Genomic DNA, 18,489 nt, shown 5'->3' with positions numbered 1-18,489 from the left:
TAGCTGACCAGAGTGTGACGAATTATTGCAAAATACAGGTGGATTGAAAACCAATCTTATGTACATGCAAATTCAACCGCTGGATTTTGCTTTTGTGTATTTATTTCTAAACCTCAGCCAGACCTGGGATAGGTTGACAGGTGCACGGGCAATCTTTCTGTCTTTCAGTTAAAGTAAATATTTGAGTTAGCAATCAAAAATGTAAATAAGTATATACTGGTAGTTTTTTTTTTAGGCATACCTTTACATTTTTTTGAAAACATTGAAGAACTATGAGCAGGAATCTGACTGTTATCCTGTAAGTGATATTCCGGGAAATGAAATTAGATTTTGTTGCAGACCAGTAAAGCTTCCTTGAATAGCCACCAGGATTTTTCACCCTGGCAGTATTTCTGAACTGGGTGTAAAAATTTGCCAGAAAATGGGAAAAAGAGTCCCCAAAAGTGTACACTTATTCTTCAGAGTGTGCATGTACATGGGTTTGGACTAAAGATTAAATGAAGGGGTTTTCAGAGGGCATAAAATAAAAAAGGGACATTTGAGAACTGTAGCCTTGGGCCACAAGTCGAAACAGATTTTGATCATTCATTGTAGACTCTCTCAGGAATTATCTTCCTTGCATACAACCACTGGCCTCAGTTGGACTCTGAGCACTGCACATTTGTTATTTTACAATCAAGCAAGGCATGGCTTGTTATTTTCATAAACCCAGGCCAGCTGATAGTGAGCAAATAACTGAAACTGCTTTTTCTCCCCAGCGATTACAACTTTCCCAGAATTCCAAGATTGAAAAATACTAAAATTATCCTGTGGGATTCAGTCAATTGTAGAAAATATACATTGTAAGCTTAGGAGACCAAAGTGGAATAAATTTGAAAATGCACAGTACGTATTCACACACATGCTCGAACATACCGGTACACACATGTACATGAATGTACAGATATACATAAATTCAGTGTACATGTACCTAGATGTACATGTGCACGTACCCTTTGACATACTTGTGCAAGGACTATTGTTGAACATGGAAATGACTGGCAACACAAACTTGCACAAGATCAACAAGATCTTGAATGTGAAGTGAGAAACACTTGTGTAATGGCGATGTTGTTGGTTTTGTGTTGCAAGAGTTCAACTGTACCAGTGTACCTTACCAAAGAACTCTGAAATTTTCTTTAAAATACATGTACATGTAAATACATTTATGCTCGTGAAATTTTTCAGTACCTGAGCAGTGATGTTTGCAGTTTGAAGTCAGTCCAAGGACATTTGGATGAGAATTTGTACAGTGATTCTATTTGTGTTGATGATGCAAAGATGCAGGATTTCCAAAGCTGATCTTTTCACTGAAATTCTCCAACCAAGTCTTTTATTCTTGTCATTAAATTGTGTACAATATGTATTCTTGTGCATATAACTACCTTACATGTACCGGTAATTTCCTTTTTTCAAGGCTCAATTTCTTAAGAGCACCTGTTCAAGTGACAATGATGTACATGAACACCCATACACATACATGTACAGTATACATGTATGTGCTTATAAACATGCGCACTAAACATGTACCGGCCGACGTCACATACATGTAAAACACATTTCTCCTCAGCCTGTAAGTTCAAGCTCTCCATTTCTGAGTCATCTGTTGTTTTGTCTTTTCTTTGTTTGAAATTAGTCTTGTTCTGTTCTTCCTCTCCCTGTCGTCAACAATATTTTACCCGAACCCATATTCCAAGACAGAGCTGCACATTTTCAAGAGCCAAAGAATTTGTGTGGATTACTTGGTCCATCACAATCCATGACCGATTACCCACTGTCACTGACTTTTGGCTGTGAGAACTTGTAGGGTTAGTGTGACAAGGGTTTACCATCATGCCCGCATCATTCCAGTACATGTGCACATACAAATCTTGCTGCACATTGTAGCCAAAATACATGCCAAAATTAATCAAAATACACTTGTGGTGTTTTATTGGTGGTTGTTTGGTCATGATCATTCTGTGCCATATGACATGTATGACTCTTAATTTTTGCATATTGATAATGGTGGTTATTTCTTGACAGTGACTTTGTGTAACATCTGTGACCGAATCCCACAAAATGAGTCTCTTGTTTTGAAGATGTAGTATTAATTTGCAGAAAGGGCAAATTGAGCTCTTCTGTTAAATGTACCGGTATCATTCAGTTTTGCATCCTGATGAAAATGAATATCATGGGAATGGAAAACGTCGAAGGATCCCTGTCAGTTGAAACGGTTCATCGTGCAAAATTCTTTGAGTGACACTTGCAACATGCGACTCATTTTGTTAGATTGGGCCAAATCTTCTGCATGAGGTGCAGTGTATACATGGTATGCCATTATTTTTTAGTTTGGACGAGACCCCTTTCTTGCAGTGGCCATTTTGTTTAATTCCTCACTTCATGAAAGATCCACATTGTACACAATGAACGTATAAGGCTCAGTCCAAATCACCAGGCTACCGGAATGGCTGCAAACAACAGGCACACCTTCCATACATGGAAGTATTCTGCAACTGGCTGCATGCTTTTCCCATAAATGCATGTGTTTACTTCAAGCTGTAGCCACGTCATTTAGATACATGTACATGTAGCCTTTTGACCAAAAAGTCTGTTTTAAATGTACAGCATACATATTACTTGGAATGAAAGTGCCACTCAGAGCCATGATGATTAGAGTGCTCCTGAAGAGAATATGAAGCAGTCTGGAAATTTTAATATACAGAATTGCTTCTGAAGTATTCCGTAGTGCCTCCAAGTAATATGAAGTTCATGTATACCGCGGTTCATTTTCATGTATTTGGAAATACAATGTATTTGTACCTCGTGTTCTAAGAATTCTCAAAGTATCAGTAAGAATGGCAAGCATTTGAAGATTAGAACAGCCACTATAAAGGGTTCAATCTTCTTGAATGTGAGCAGCTCTTTTGGAATCAAAAAGCGTGCACTTACATGTACCAGTGCCTGCTAAAGTGACTCTGAGAAAATTGTCATGAAACTTATCATTGCAGACTCACTACAAGGTGGCCACTGCCCTTGTCTCCATTTGCTATGTGCATGCTTTTTTGTTTCTATTTGATTTTGCTTCTCTCCCACGAGCCTAGGTGGCATGCCCGCTAAGATCCCACCCAGGGACACCCATGTAACTCCACCCCCTGCATGCAAACGTACCCAGGAAGAGCCAGCGACTCGTAATACGGCAATGATGATGCGGACACGTTTCAGGCGATGTACTCTTTCCCCTTTGCTTTTTCTTTCAACCCCTCAGCCCTAAAAGTTCCTGTATCCTCCAAAATCTATCACATGATTTTTGACTGATTTTGATAGATTCATAAAGCTGCTACTTTGAAAAAGTGCTTAGCAGATTTCAATGCTACTGTACATGTAGGCAAGAATGAGCATGGAATTTGCCTCAAATGATGTATTTTACATGGCTCTTTTGTTGGTAACTTATTTTCGCTAAGCATGCCCTTGCATGTACGGTACCGGTATCTTCCATGCTTAGTAAATTTCCGTGATTTGCAACTCAGTGAAGTTTGCCCTGTATCTGGACGGCTCAGCCACCGTTTTTACAGAGGTCCAAGAAAAGCGTCCTTACATGTACACTGTACTAGTAGATCACAGTGCAGTGTAAGATTTTGAAGGATTCAGGAAGGTTCTGAGGGAAATGCCAAAACACCCCTTGAATGATGGAAAAGCTGGGTGAAACATATTTTGTAATTGTTATGTTGTTGAAAGCCCTGCTTCAGGCTAATGAAATCAGTCAGATGGCTTGTAGAGGCCAGTAGCCAGTATGATCAAGTGCTCACTGTTAGGCAGTCACTGTCGGGCAAGTACAAGTGACTGTAGTTAACTACCAGAAGACAACTGTACATGTACGGTAGTTGGACCTACATGTACACCACTCAAATGATGGATGCTTTTGACCATCATTATGTAGTCAGCCATTTTTGGAACCGGGCCCTTGGACATGGTTGCACCACTGGTTATCAGTGGCCAATATAATTTGTCAGTATGGAAGGAATCTTTCACATGAAAATACATGTAACTATACGAGATGACATTGACCATGTAAAATGTGAGCTGCCAGAGTGGCAACCAAGAGCCAAAATGTGATTAACAATGAGGATTTTGTAAGTTACGTAGTTCATTGTAGGGCCATTCGAGTGTGGCTGTATTGTGCATATTTGTTCAAAAGCGCCAAACTACAGTTCATGCCCAAACTTGCCAATCTTGTGGCCAAGATGGCTTTTAAAGTACCTTGCTATGAAATGGATATTAATCTATACATTCTATGACAAATCTTTTTAGCACCTGTTCATTTCATCCTGAACCTCACATCATGCATGGGAATGTTTTGGCAAAATTATTTATAAGACATTTATAAGATTCTTCATTATGGAAAAAATTGTCTTACTTGTATGCTCGAGTAAATCAATTTTGTAAATTTGGAAAACGGCCAAAATTGATTCAACTAAAATCAGGAGGTTTCACACAGATACAGTGCATTAACCTTGACCCCATTTTGGTTAATTTATGGAAGCCTCCCACATTTGGTTGTCGAGCAGGAAACTAGAGTTTCCTGGATTATTTCTGCGCTCAGTACTCTTTCAGTTTATCTGCAGTCAGGTAAGATATAAAGGAGCCTGTATAACAGATTTCAAGTGGGTTTTTTCTGTTGACAATACTACTACAGTCAAACTTGTAGTTCCAACTGTCCACTAAAGGGCCTAATTGAAACAAGCAGTTGAAAACAGGTGTACTACACAATTGTCTCGTGCATGGCTGTGGATCATGTGGCCTCTAACAATTGGTCAGCCATTATTGGGAAGGGGGCCACTGAGCGCAAGCCAGGCACCTAGTGGCAGCCAAAATGGCAGGTTTGACTGTGGACATCAGTGTCCTGTTGCATGAATGTACATGTATATGAAATTATTTATTTTGTGCATGGATGTGTGAATCTATTGCATGAATGTTAGCTACATGTACATAAAAATCTATGTAAAATAAATGTGTAAAATCAGTGGATTTTTTTCCATTCAAATTTCCATGCTTTTAAGATCATTATGTATTTTTTTTTCATTTTTGAAACAAGGAAAAAACCTTCTCTGGCATAACAAAAAACAACAGCATTCTGTGGCCTACACATACATTTGTTTTCCCCCAAAAATCCAATACATGTTAAAAGTCAAATTAAGGCTTCCATATTTACACTCGGCATTTCCCCTGAATCCTTGAATCCTTGTTTTCCGTTTCATCATTTATATTCTGGGTCCCTAGATTACAGCAGTTTCATAACCCATGAATAATGAGTGAGGCAGGTTTGCAGGGACCAACTTCAGTACCCGGCATTAAAATTCATTCATGTACATGTAGTTCCTTTCAATGTTGAATGTTAACCATGTTGAGCTTGCAGAGATTTGCCAGTAAGTGGTACAGAAGTTTGAGTCTACTTTTTATGACTATAGGTCAATACAGTTTTTTCAGGTTCAAAGAGTTTACATTTTTTTCTGTTCTTAGGAAAGCCAAGCTTTTTACCCCCTTAAAAACACAAATCAGCTTTTACTTGCTTGGTACCCAATGTTATGCTTCAATTATGCCTATTGAATAAGAACAAAATTTAAGAGACTTTCTCTTTAATCCATTCTTCTGTATAGATCAGAGCATATCATCCATTGATAGTCCTACAGAGGTCAAAGGAAAGGAAGACGGATCTGAAGGTATGAATATCTGTGCTTTTACAGTATTTACATATTTATCAGTGAAGATTGTCAATAAACATATATATACTCCATTTACAGGTACATTATGAAATACCAGTAAATGAATGAATTCAATCTAATGTACAGTACCTGTACATGAACTTATTTAAGTACCATCATATATATATATATATTGATTCTATCCTTTTTTAGTCTTACTCCAGTATGTGGGTTTATTACTGAACTAACTAAGATGATTAGTCATATTTACAGCACTTAATTAGTAGAAAGCCACAATAAGGGTCTCACCTCATTAAATTTACAACCAGCCTTTTTGGAATAATGACCAAGGTATATTTACCAACACAGGTGGAATAAAATATGGGGAGTGTAATTAACTCTAGTGCATGCAGTATTTGTCATTTAGCCACGCTGGTTGTGTTTTCCCCATTGTCGTGTGCGTGCAGCTTCACTTCTGTACCTCAGTGTGCAACACAAATAGGTAATTTCTAGTGCTGCACAAGCATAGCGTGCAGCAGTTTATGAAATAAAAACAAAAAGTTTGCCTTCAGTTGTACAACTGTTCAACATCCTGGGCAATTTTTCTTTCTTCTTGAAATAAGTTTTGCCATTCATATGGGTTGCATGTTTACACATGTATATTACATTTTAAGATACTTTCAATAAACACTTTTTGGAGTTAAGTCTGTGCCATCAGTGGTTTAATTTCACAGTGATACTTGTGATTTTTTTGGCCAACCTACTTGTGCAAAACTGTCAAATAATTCACTTTTAAATTTAGAAATAATTTTCCCCCCAATGTCAGTTGTGTCTTCAGGCAGGAAAATTTTTTTTGCCTGAGAATTTTTGTTTGACATCATAATTCTTGGCTACTTTTGAAAAGAAAGAGTCATTTATGTTTGATTAAGTGAAAAGAGATGTCTTACCAAAAATTGAATTAGATCTTTTGCGGCTGAAATTCTTATTTCTTGGCTTCCTCTTGATGGCATTTAGTCTGTGTTAGCGTCATCAAAACGTCACCAGAGCCCAAAGTCTTGATGGAGAGATGGATTCCATTACCAGGAAAATTCGGATTTCATTTCCAAAATTGTTAGTGGACTTCATGTGGAGGTCTGTCGCTGGCACTTCCCGGGGTGCCCTCTGTGTCAATGCTTTGACAAGCTGAATGGTGTCAATTGCCATAAAATATACGCTGTTTCACAAGTATCAGGTGTACACTCAGAGTCCTTTTTTTTCCCATTTTCTTTTAAACTCTGTTTGTATCACGTGGATGAGACTTGAGTTTAAGTTTAAAGTTTTTCTCTGTCGTGGTGCTTAAGTTTCAGCTTTCACATACTCGGTTCCTATATTATCACGGTAACTCTGTTATCCTGGTATCTTAAATTTTGAATTTTGTGTTGCCAGTGAGTTCCCAATTGGCAATATTTACCGAGGTAATCAATAAATTATGGCCTGAGGATTAGTTTTGTTAAAACTGAGTGAAAAATTCTGCAGGTTTCTGTAAGATTTAATAATATTTAATAAAAGATGTAACATTTCCTAAATTTGTAAATTTTCCTTCACCGAGTCCACCCAAGAAAATGAAATTTGGGATACCCAAATATTTTTTATTCCATTGGCAAACACCAATTTAAGTAATAAGATGAATGTCGAAGTTGGTGATGCATTTTTTGGGGTGAAAAAGTTCTGGTGAAAACAACTGAAAAAAAGTTATTCCATGCCAGATTAATAAGTGTAAGGTGACGCACTGCAGTTATTCCCATCTCGATCTTTTGGGAATGGCATCTTTAAGGAAAAGACTGGGAAAAATGGAGAAAATTAAAGGTAAAATGGAACTTTACCACAAATTGAAGTTATTTTGTTTTCCCTGAAAACTAAATCATTCTGTTTATCCTTATTTGTTCATAAACAAAGTGCTGTAAAGGCCATTGTAGAAACCATTTCTTAAGACTGTGATAATGGAGACTCCACCTCCACTTGCGTATGGTGGACACACTGATTTTCTGAGCAATCGTAGAGGAAAATAAATTGAACAACTAACGAAATCTCGTGAATCAAGTAAGAGCTAAATAACAGCGAAGACAGGGTCATTCAGGAAGGTGAGGGAGCAATCTTTATTTCGATTGGAAAATTTGATAACTGCCACGATAATACAGTAGCCCATCGTACATGTACATGTACATCAATCAAATGATAAAATGAAGCAATCATTGTTAGGCTGCAGGTGTCCCGAATACCAATTGCACGTACATGTAGCTCCCGCTGAATGAAGCTGCTAAGCAAAAGTCTAACATACATGTACTTGACAGTTACCAACCAAAGGCATGCTGGGTAATCTGCCTTGAGTTGAAGTGCACCCTCAAGCGGCAAAAGAAAGATAGATGGCAGTAAGTTTTCCAAGCGGGTTCTTGTACGCGTTCTGCATCTACGCAAAGACCATACATAAAGGAATGACTTCGTTACACGTACTCAGTGTGCGCGGCGTCCAATGCACCATTATCTCCATTATAAATGTGCGCCTATGCAGTGAGAACCAAAAAACACGGCCTCTTTTGTTCCACTTGGAGTGAATTGCTCAGTTGGTAAAGCCCTGATGTAGTATTCCAGAGTTTAATACATGCAGTTTGAATCCAGTTTTTGAATCCAACTTTCCGTTTTCGTTTCCTTTCCCTGTAGCTTGCATTTTGATAAATGGACAGATTTTGCATGGTATTACTTTCTTGCTTGGAGAGTTCAACTACATAAACCAGTCGTTAGCTTTCAACATCATTATATTTAGCTTACATTGTACAATATGGCCTCTGTGGAAATGGTGCAAGTATACATTACTAAACACTTTTTTCAAGGAAAGCATTTCTTTATACAACTGCAAAATTCCATGAATTTGCTTTTCTCATTTATTAAAAGTTTCCCGATGGAATTTTAATTTCATCAGGATAATGTAATTTCATAAGTTTCTAGGGACTGATCGGGGGGAAAACCCCTGCAAGTACATGTACATTGTTTATGCACGTGTATCGCCAGAAAAATAGGCACAGGGGATGAAAATTCATGACCAGGGTGTTGAATAACCCATTTAGCAAGAACAGGGATGAGAAATCAGATCTGCTTGCACAGTCAGCTCAGAAATCTGGATAATTCAAGAAAAGCAGAACCTGGACAGGAAGGACAGCTTTGCTTAAACGCTTAGAAAGGTTCCTCAAATTATTTATCATATTCATGGTTTGCTGGGAAAAGCAGGGTCACGAGATGTTGCAACCATCACATTTGCGTCATTTCTTTATAAACAAAGATTGCATAATTTGTCTTAAGTAAAATTTAAAACTTTGCATGCTGGAATTTACATGAGATATAGGCTTGTGGGCATACCATGGAATCAATCTCTTTCAGAAGAGGTGTGGTTCTCGGAAGAACAGGTGAGTGTTAACTCGATGTTTTGGCCAGGATACTCTTTTACTCGGTTTTTACTCGGTTACTCGGTTTTACATACATGTACAGTGTACATGTAAGAGCAATACTTGCTCATGTCTTCATTATACCGCCAAAAACTGGTCTCGAGACTCTCAAGACCAAGACTGGTCTCGAAACCTACAACACTGGATTTTACGCAAAGGAACAGAGTGAAATACGTTTTACTGAAATTGTCTTCACCAACAAAGTGTTACATGAAAGTTGAACAAATTCAACTAAATTAACTGGTAGGGAGTACCATCTTTTGTCTTGACATTTCGCAAGATACACGTATGTTCCAGTAAACTGTCAAGTTCTGTCTGGGGTAACATCTATAATACCTGGGGTCCCCCCCCATCATGCCTGTTGGTGTGCAGAATTCCCAACTGTGATGACTATATCTGCATATGCTCAAAATGTTCCATGTTTTCTTTGTGATGTGATGTGCCGTCCTGTACAAATATCACATTTTTGATTTCATCTTCAGAATGAGAGAAAATCTATCCTTTAAGTGCAACCTGCTGTCATCTGCCGGCATTGTATTGCATAAAAATTACAGCAAAGATGGCCCAGGCAACAAAAAAAAACCAACGATGCAAACAAAATGGTGGTCGTACCAACAGCAGAAATGGTTTCTTTACTGTCGCCCCACTGTACATCTCATACATGAATTAGCATCGTACCAGAGCTGCTAACAACATCATGCTCAAGGTTACACGGTTACAGCGCACTAGAAACGACTCATCGACTGTAGGAAAATCAAGGTTATCCATCATTTTTGTAGCACAGCAACGTTGCCGATGCACCCAATCATAAAACATGCATGGGTATATGTACATGTACTTGTAGCATATCATGTGAGTAACTGACGACCAATGAAAACTCACCGTATAACAAAGTGTTCTGTACATCTGAGGAGGTAAACCCTTCACCGTGGGTGCCATTTATCCCCTCAAGTGCACAAAACACCATGGACCCCTAACACAGCAGGCAATAATTGTATAATGTGTGGAATGTCGCTGTGCAGTGCAGTATGTACATTTACATTGTACATGTGCATACATGTACATATACATGTACATGATCCAGTGATGAACACTTGAAACTGTGCATGAAATGTACTGTGCATGTACCTGTACATGCAAGTCTGCTGATTATTACTATACCTCACACATGGTCATGATCAGAACTCAATTCTCACTGAACCATTCTTCATCTCACACCATCCGCTGTTTTTGATATTTATCAATCACACCCATCGGCTTTCGCGCACATAGTAAAACACACTCACAGATGAATTGAAGCTTGGTTTTTCATATAGTTGTTTGTAACGCAGACGTCATTCCGCCCAAATATTGAATCAAAATGGCATCCGAAACTCTGTGATTGTTTGCGGAAAATACCCTTTCAGTTTGACAGTGCCACTTCATGATGCCAAACCTGTACTTCAGTTTCATGCATTTCATTGATGGTCAGCTATTCACTTGATCGTGAGGGTGATATATTAAGCATTAAGGAGCAAATGGGCAAGTTTTGTGGAACTAAGCAAGAGGGACATTGTTGCGCACTAGTCATGCCAGCATATTTGTATGGGGATAACAGGGCTACTCAATGCAGACAGTCGGCAAAGTTGAACCTGGCTCAACTTAGCCGATCGTTTGCTGGCTGCAATTTGCATCTTGGTTGCATTACTGTCTGCGTTTCTTGATGGAAACCAGGCTTAACACCGGATTATCTGTGTGCCAACTCGTCAATATGCATGCCCTTTTTGAAGCAGTCAAGGAACTGTTGTACAGACCTGGTATGAACGCATACATCACCCTAGCTGTATGTACATGAAAAGATTGTGGCACACGTACCATAACTGTCATTCAGCGTTTTGAATACGTAAGAGGTGTATTAAAACAATGTGTTTTATTTCGGTTTAACAATCTATAACTGGTACCAGTAGCTTCCTGAGGTTAAAGGTTGTGCGTGACGGCCAGTTTTGCGGTTAGAGCTTTTATATTTGTTTCCCACAGATACACATGAGTACGGTAGATCCCTCGGTAACAAAATCAGTTACCGGAAAGATGGCTGCCGGGCACAATCTCTATTGGAAGTTGACAGCTTACAGTGTATTTCCCTCTTTTTTCCCCAAAAAGTGATTTCATTCCCTCGTTGACATGAGACACTTCATATTTTCACGTGAAGGGTAGGAGTTTTCAAATTCTTTTGGTCATGGAGGTTAACAATGTACTTGTGTAAAATAAAGAATCTGCACTACCGTACTGTATACGGTATATCATCAGTATATTTTATTGTTATTGAAATGTAAATAAGTGTAGATTTTCAAGCTTTGAAAAATGTGTTTCCCACGTCTTCATTTAATCACATTTCCGTAGAAATTACAGGCTCTCTGAGGAGTATGATACGTATCCCTACCTGTACTTACATGTACATGTACATACAGTGTATACATGTACATACGTTGTTATTGTGTTTGGTTATTTTTCTTCAGGGCATAGCTTTGTTGCAGATTTCAATTTTTCCCCTTTGTTTTCTTAGTCAACTGTGTTGCTTGCTGTTATTGAATTATGGGCTTGGTTTATTGCGCTTTGAGGATGTCATGTTTCATGAAAAACTAATAGTCACATTTTAACCTGCAGCAGGTGTGTGGTGTGAAACCTCATCAACGAATATTTCAACCCTCGCAAGACACAGAAACATTCCATGTCATTTCAATCCACCACTCCCCACGTTGGTTTCCCCCAAAAAAATCTCATTGGATCGAGTCTGTCCTACACCTCAAGGCAAGTTTGGATTGCAACCCAGTGCGCAATCAAATGTGCTTCTCTGATAACACATCAACATAATATCTGAAGTAACTTGGGCAATGGCTTGTGAAAACGTCATTATTCTCAAATGGCAAACCCTACCATGCACAAGAGGATATTCATTTCAGTAGCTCGTGTTCTTTGTCACATCAGTGCGTAAACAGTAGCAGTTTTCATTGTCATTGTCAAAAGCCTTTTTTTCTATCATCGGAGGTCGCACATGGTTTTCATTTCTTTTATTTGAGGAAAACTCAGTCCACTGGTTTGATTACTGACACTGAATCTTTCATTAGAAGTGGTGATTGTGTATCATCATTGAGAGATGTACAAGTATTCTGTTGTAGTAACAAGAAAACGGGCTTGTGCATCTGAGAAAATTGATGAGTTATCACAGTGATACAGTAACCCCGGGCTACATTACTAAGGTGTTTGATCATGTCTCTTTTTACATGTATCACATTAACAATTGTGGCAGGTCTCTTTTTAAACCAAAGACTTGAGGAAATTCATTATTCTGGCTGTGTCAGGTTCCGGATACATGTAGACAGCTCTTGATGTATGGATAAACAACACATGCATATGTTTCTTTTTGAGATGCGTGTAATTATGTTCATGTAGATTAAAGGCTCCCTGCATATGTACATTGTAGTACCTTGCATGTGCCACATACATGTACATGTAGAACAGATGTAGAATCTTTATGTAATTTGAATTTGTTTTCAATCAGGTTGGCCTCAGTTGTCTCCTGTGACTATTGCCTACCGGTTTCTTCTAACGACCCCACACCATTCCGTGAATTTCACAATGGCCTGAGAATGATCTGATTTACTAATCCCCACTGCTTTCACAAGTCAGCCTGTGTCATCCAGAATTAAACATAGATGTCTGTTGTCAGTTCCAAGCACGTCTGCTTGGCCTCTAATTGGCCAGCAGTCCCTTCATCAGCATTGAGTGAAAAATGTCAGGCAAAGGTCAGCTGGAGGACAGGCAAATGTCACCCCTGCAAGGCATCAGTGAAAAGAAAAGAAGGGCAGGTGGAAGACCTGGGAGCTCTAGCTTACCATGGAATTCTACGTTTAGCAGTACCAATCCATGCTTAGTCTTGGAGCTGTAGCACAGATACATTTATTTTAATCTGTAAACCCTGTGTAAGCACATAAATTCAGACTTAATGTGTACTTCTTGTAGGGACTTCTGTGATGGCCAGCACTTCATCTTTCCTATCCCACAATAGAGACGGATAGGCCCACTATGTTACATAAGTATGAGAGCATGCACTCCACATATCACAGACACGACAAGGACTTCTGCCTTCATAAATTATCCCATTCATATTCCATTGACGTCAGGTACACCCTTGAAAACAAACTCATGCGTCGAAAAATTATTTCACCCACATCCTATAATGCTGCCATGTACCAGCATAATTTATTATCACTTAGAAAAAAAAATATTGCATATGGTATCTACCACTAGATATCTTTACCTTTGGCTTGTACACGAGGACCATTGTCGGTCCATTGAGCGCAGTTGGAGGTTATGGTTACACGCACATGTACTTTGGAAGGGTCGTCGAAATGAAATTTGAAGTCGTGCCCCAAGACTACGCCACCTGTCAAACCGTTTAGGCCAATCAAGCACTCAGGATGCTGTTGTTGTACATATACTTGTACGTCTTGCAGATGAGCCATGTCTGATGACCATGGCTCAGCATTTCAAGCTGCTGTTGTGACTGAAGATGCATGTGGTCCCAAGCATACTTATTTGTACATGTAGATTGTTAACCCCTTTCTTACGCGTACACTGGTGTACGCCGTATGGTACATGTATATGGCAAAGTAAGTGATTTGTCAGAAATGTTTACAGAGCAATTTAGATAGAACATTCAAAAATTTAACTTTCTACATTTGCACATTTGTGTGCAATGTAGATGACATAATTTTTCTTTCCCAAAGATGAAATCATATTTCTCGGTCACCATAGAGGGCCTCCCTTAACCCATGCTCTGAAGTGTATCATTTGGTTGCAGGCAAATGCTGAGGTGGAATTGTATGCCTGTAAATCATGAATATTGATAAAAGATAATATATCCATGATGGGAAGGCATTTAGTCCCAACTTGTATGCGATAGGTGGTAAATCATCTCCAATAGAAATCATGGCATGCATGTACATGTACAGGTACATATTTGTGTTGAAGCAGTTTGTGCATATTTAATATGTGATAGTTTCACGCTCCTCAAGACTAGATGGTTTGCAGTTGGGAATATACATGCGTATGTTGTGTACATGTACAAGTCCCATAGGAGCCGGTAATAAAGTTAGAAGTTTTGCACAGGCATTCAGAGAATTATCATGCAGCCAAAATTAGGGGTGTTTATACACTTGGGTATTTTAGTGTTTTTGTTAGTCACTCTCTCGTTAGACCGATTTGGTAACCCCATTTCGCTGACTTCTCAAAAAATCAGGTCCTTGGTTTCATTTCCATTCCCAGATGGCCAGCTGCTGAGGATATACGACGGCATGACCTCAGTCAGGCGGAAATCCTCGCACACGGTCTCAGTCGCAAAGGATGCAAGTGCTGTTCAAGTCGTGGTGGGTATCCACAGGAGGAGGGGGCAGGGCCAAAAATAACACAGGGGACTATGCAGGGCTGTTTCAATAAAGTCAGTGAAGCATACAGTCCGACTTAGACAAGTAATTGAAATAGACTTCCAGCCATGTCATTTTTATAGAAACCCAGAAATGTAGTGTTGGGGAAAACATTCATGTACATGCAATGGATACTTTATTTTGAAGTCAGTGTTAACCAGTATTTTTTCATTTTGTTTATACAGGAAGCAGCAATGCGAGCCCTGCACATATCTGATAACCCCAACCTCTACTACCTGGCTGAAACATCCGAAAATGGTTCGTTAAATCCCCTTAATATCAAAATTAAAGATCAAATTAAATCCCCATCAACTTGTGGCTGTAAATTTTGCTCAGATTTGCACTTCAAACTTCTCTGAGGATCTTTGGTTGTTCAGTCATGGCTGGGACTTGGGGCTTCCTGTGTGGTTCAGTCTGTTTCTGTTAAGGAATGTTAGCAGTAGCATTATATTAATGCTGTTGGAGTGGAAAAATTGACAAGAAAAAGTGACCTACACTGTGTCCAGAAAGGCTGATCAATTGCTGTAGCTTAGGTTTTGCCTTGAACTTCCCCTGATGAATACCACAGCCATTTACATTAATGTCCATTTCAGAGTCCATCTGTGAAATCCCCAAATCTGTGTATTGTTTGTGCTTATTACTATCCATTTTGACCTGTAAAGAATCTGAGGGGCAAGAGAGAAGGATAGGCGACACAGAACATGCAGGACAGCTCAGCAAGCAGTTAGGAGTCAAGATACCATCCTTGATCCTGCGATACCAGGTAAGACATTTCTACTGGAATAGTCCTATAGGTGCTGCAGAATCTGTAAATTGTACTGCATGACTTAAGAGAGAACAAATGCACGGCAGGATTTCAGTAGGATGTGCCAAAAATAATGCATATCTGAGTTTGTAGTGTTGATGCTGTGTATGAATTGTAGATGGTACTTAAGGTGTGCTTTTTGAGAGTGAGGGAGAACGTGCATGGCAAGTTTACAAGTGAATGAGCACAAAAACTTAGCATCTCCACTTTCTATCGCAGACTCCGTAGAGGAGCTGAAGCCAATGTACCGTATCCGTAGCACAGAGTAGCAATTTCAGTCACATGTCCTTTAGCATTAGCAATGAATTTCACATGTTCATGGACACGTATCTCGTGCCTTGGTTGTAGTCATTTCCTATCAGTTTGAAGATTGTTATGCTTTTGATTCATCTCACAGGAAACTAAAGCAAAGAAGGGTCTCATCAAGGTGTACCCAGGATTAATGAAGTGAGTGTGAAATAAGAAGTACCCCATAATACCACCACCACCTGTACAAATTAAATGAGATGGTTTGCCAAGTAGCTTGGAAGGTTATTCTTTAAATGTTAAAGATCTCTCATTTTCCTTGTCCATAGAGTCCCCGTGGAGTATGTGACTGTCTCAATCACAAGCTACATATCAGTCAAAGAAATCATTGAGATGGCATTGCACAAGTTTGGCTTAGAGGTGAGTCTTTGTAAAGGTGTAAGATCACTTGCCAGTACGGGCGATTCACAATAGTGCGCCTCCAAGAGTTTGCGATACGTCACAATGCGCAAAATCTGTCAACCCTTTCCAAACGTGCATTGGGTCGACAGATTTCACATATTGTGATTAGCCAACGCATCGCAAACGCTTAGAGGTCCGCTATTATGAAACGCCCGTATTGCATTTTGTATTTTGAGTGAGATCAGAATTGTCTGATTCAAAATTGCAGGGGTGAAATTTGTCCTGATTTTTCCAGATCTGTTCTATATCGCATGGCTTTTCTGGAAACTCTTAGTATTACTGCCGGAATTTTGCATGGAAGTGAATGCGGGACTTGTGCAAGTTGAGGTTTAGACAGAGCACATGCTCTTGTGTTACTCCCGCTGGAATGCAATAGAATACGGTAACGATGGGGTTACCCGTATATGGTATTAAAGTGTAAGGACCCAGCACAGCTTCTAGCTGTGTACATGTGCCATGCACTAGTGTCTGCGTTCAGGAAAACTTCATAGGTACCGTTTTATGTTCGGTGTATGCAGTTCATCAGTTGTCGCTTTGATTGATCAAAATGTGCTTTCAAAGTCATCGATTGCGGGGAGAACTCTCAGTTTGGAAAGGCTTATCTCCACTATTGAGAGTGATATAATGTTGGTAATGTCCAGCAGTCTGGTCTTTTTTACAATGCCCAGTTCCCCTTGTCCAATTTCAGAGACCCCGGCCATGCGTATAAAGAATACATGTCCGGTACCGGAAACCCCGGCGGCAAGTGGTTAAGGAGGCATTTTTTTTTCTGGATTTTTCAGTTTCCTCAAATCTCACCTCTGAAACTGGAACCTGTAACCTTCAAGCACCATTGTACATGGAGCACCTCACTGCTTGTATAGTCTTTGTTCTACAGAACCATTGTAAAAGTTTCAAATTGTGAGAAGTTATGCATCTTTTGGCTCACCTTACAGGATGAAGACCCTGACATGTTCTCATTGGTGGAGTTAGTGATTGAGCATGATATCCACGAGAGGGAGATGGATCGCGATGAGTGTCCATGGCCACAGCTTATCAAAGCCAGACGAGTAAGGGAGCTTCTTATAATACAGAACGGTTGGAACATTCCATTTTGAACACTTTGTTCTCATTCCTGAAAGGGCGGCCATTTCATTTGAAACAGGGCATCCCTATTGGAACAGTCTACGTGTACATTTATGCACAAGGCAGAAACCATGACAATAATTCTATAAATATCGCATGGAATGATAGTGTTCCAGTGAGAACAGTCTAACGGAATACAAACTTTCACAACTTTTGAGACATTCCCTAGGTAGTCGGTGCCCTCGGACAGGTGTCTGGTTTTTGAGTTTGGTTTTTTATCTGGTTTGATACTTGAGGCTGGTACTTCAGTACTTGAGTTTGATACTTAACTCTAGCATGTTAGTCCGGTACTTGAGTGTCATACTTTAATCATGTACTTGAGGACTCGAGTTTGATATATTAGTTTGGTTTTTTGTCAGATACTTAAGTCTGGTACATTAGGCTTGTATTTGAATCTGATATTGTGTCTTTGTACTTCAGTGCTTGAGGCTGACAGTATTTAAGCCAGTACTTGAATACTTGAGTTTTATATTTGAGCATGGTACTTGAGTCAGGCACTTAAATTTGATACTTGAGTTTGGTTTATGAGTCTGGTACTTGAGTCTGATGCTTCATCCCAATTTTTGAGTCAGGCACTTGAATTTGATACTTAAATCTACATTTACGTATACATATAGTCGTTAGATTGGATACTTTAGTCCAGTGCTACAATCCAACTTGCTTGGAATTTTAGTATTGATTCTAATCCAACTTGAGATACAATGTGTCAAAGCAGTGGATTGGAAAAAGGCCGCACTTTGAGCAAGATACCAAGATAAGTTTAACCTGCAATATGAACACTGTTGTCCTGGTTCCAATCCAACAGAACTCCCTGCTGCAGATGAGGCAGACCAGGTACCAGCTGAAGAGGACTGATGAGAAGAAGCCAGTCAACGCTGCCCAGATGTTTGTGGGCAACCTACCCATCAACTTGTCTGAGTTCAAGTACAAGTACATCATCAAGCATCTCTTAGAAGAAGGTAAAGAGATAATGCTGCGAAGCTAATATTGCTTAATGTATTTATGCACTAAGCAGAAAGTAAGCTAAGAACTTGTTGCATAGCATTACTCACAACATTGCCCAATCACCCATCTTTACTCGATGAATTTCTCTCTCAGCTAAGCAGAGGATTGTTTTTCAGATGCTTCAGTAATTTTTGCTGTGATCCTGCATACCTTTTTAAATTCAAACCCAACATTGTAGCACATGTACT

At 39.3% G+C, this 18,489-nt stretch overlaps 1 protein-coding gene across 9 annotated transcripts in view; it reads left to right on the top strand.

Moving 5' to 3' along the window:
- The window catches only part of dgkq (diacylglycerol kinase theta), a 76,151-nt gene that overhangs the window by 44,266 nt on the left and 13,396 nt on the right, over nt 1-18,489 (top strand). For 8 of the 9 annotated variants that reach the window (XM_087148501.1, XM_087148495.1, XM_087148490.1 and 5 more), the window contains 9 exons: nt 3,123-3,248; nt 5,676-5,738; nt 14,501-14,601; nt 14,844-14,916; nt 15,321-15,421; nt 15,861-15,910; nt 16,039-16,129; nt 17,107-17,220; nt 18,102-18,255. In XM_087148501.1, coding sequence (XP_087004627.1) covers nt 3,123-3,248; nt 5,676-5,738; nt 14,501-14,601; nt 14,844-14,916; nt 15,321-15,421; nt 15,861-15,910; nt 16,039-16,129; nt 17,107-17,220; nt 18,102-18,255 — 873 coding nt within the window. The remainder of the gene's footprint in view (nt 1-3,122; nt 3,249-5,675; nt 5,739-14,500; nt 14,602-14,843; nt 14,917-15,320; nt 15,422-15,860; nt 15,911-16,038; nt 16,130-17,106; nt 17,221-18,101; nt 18,256-18,489) is intronic. The other variant, XM_087148515.1, reaches the window with a different exon arrangement.

This window comes from Acanthaster planci, linkage group LG02, assembly GCF_054643075.1.
Source record: "Acanthaster planci isolate LZ-2023a linkage group LG02, COTS_SCS, whole genome shotgun sequence".
Taxonomy (NCBI): Eukaryota; Metazoa; Echinodermata; class Asteroidea; order Valvatida; family Acanthasteridae; genus Acanthaster; species Acanthaster planci.
Note: the sequence above shows the minus strand (reverse complement) of the source record. Positions and strands in the feature narration are given on the sequence as shown.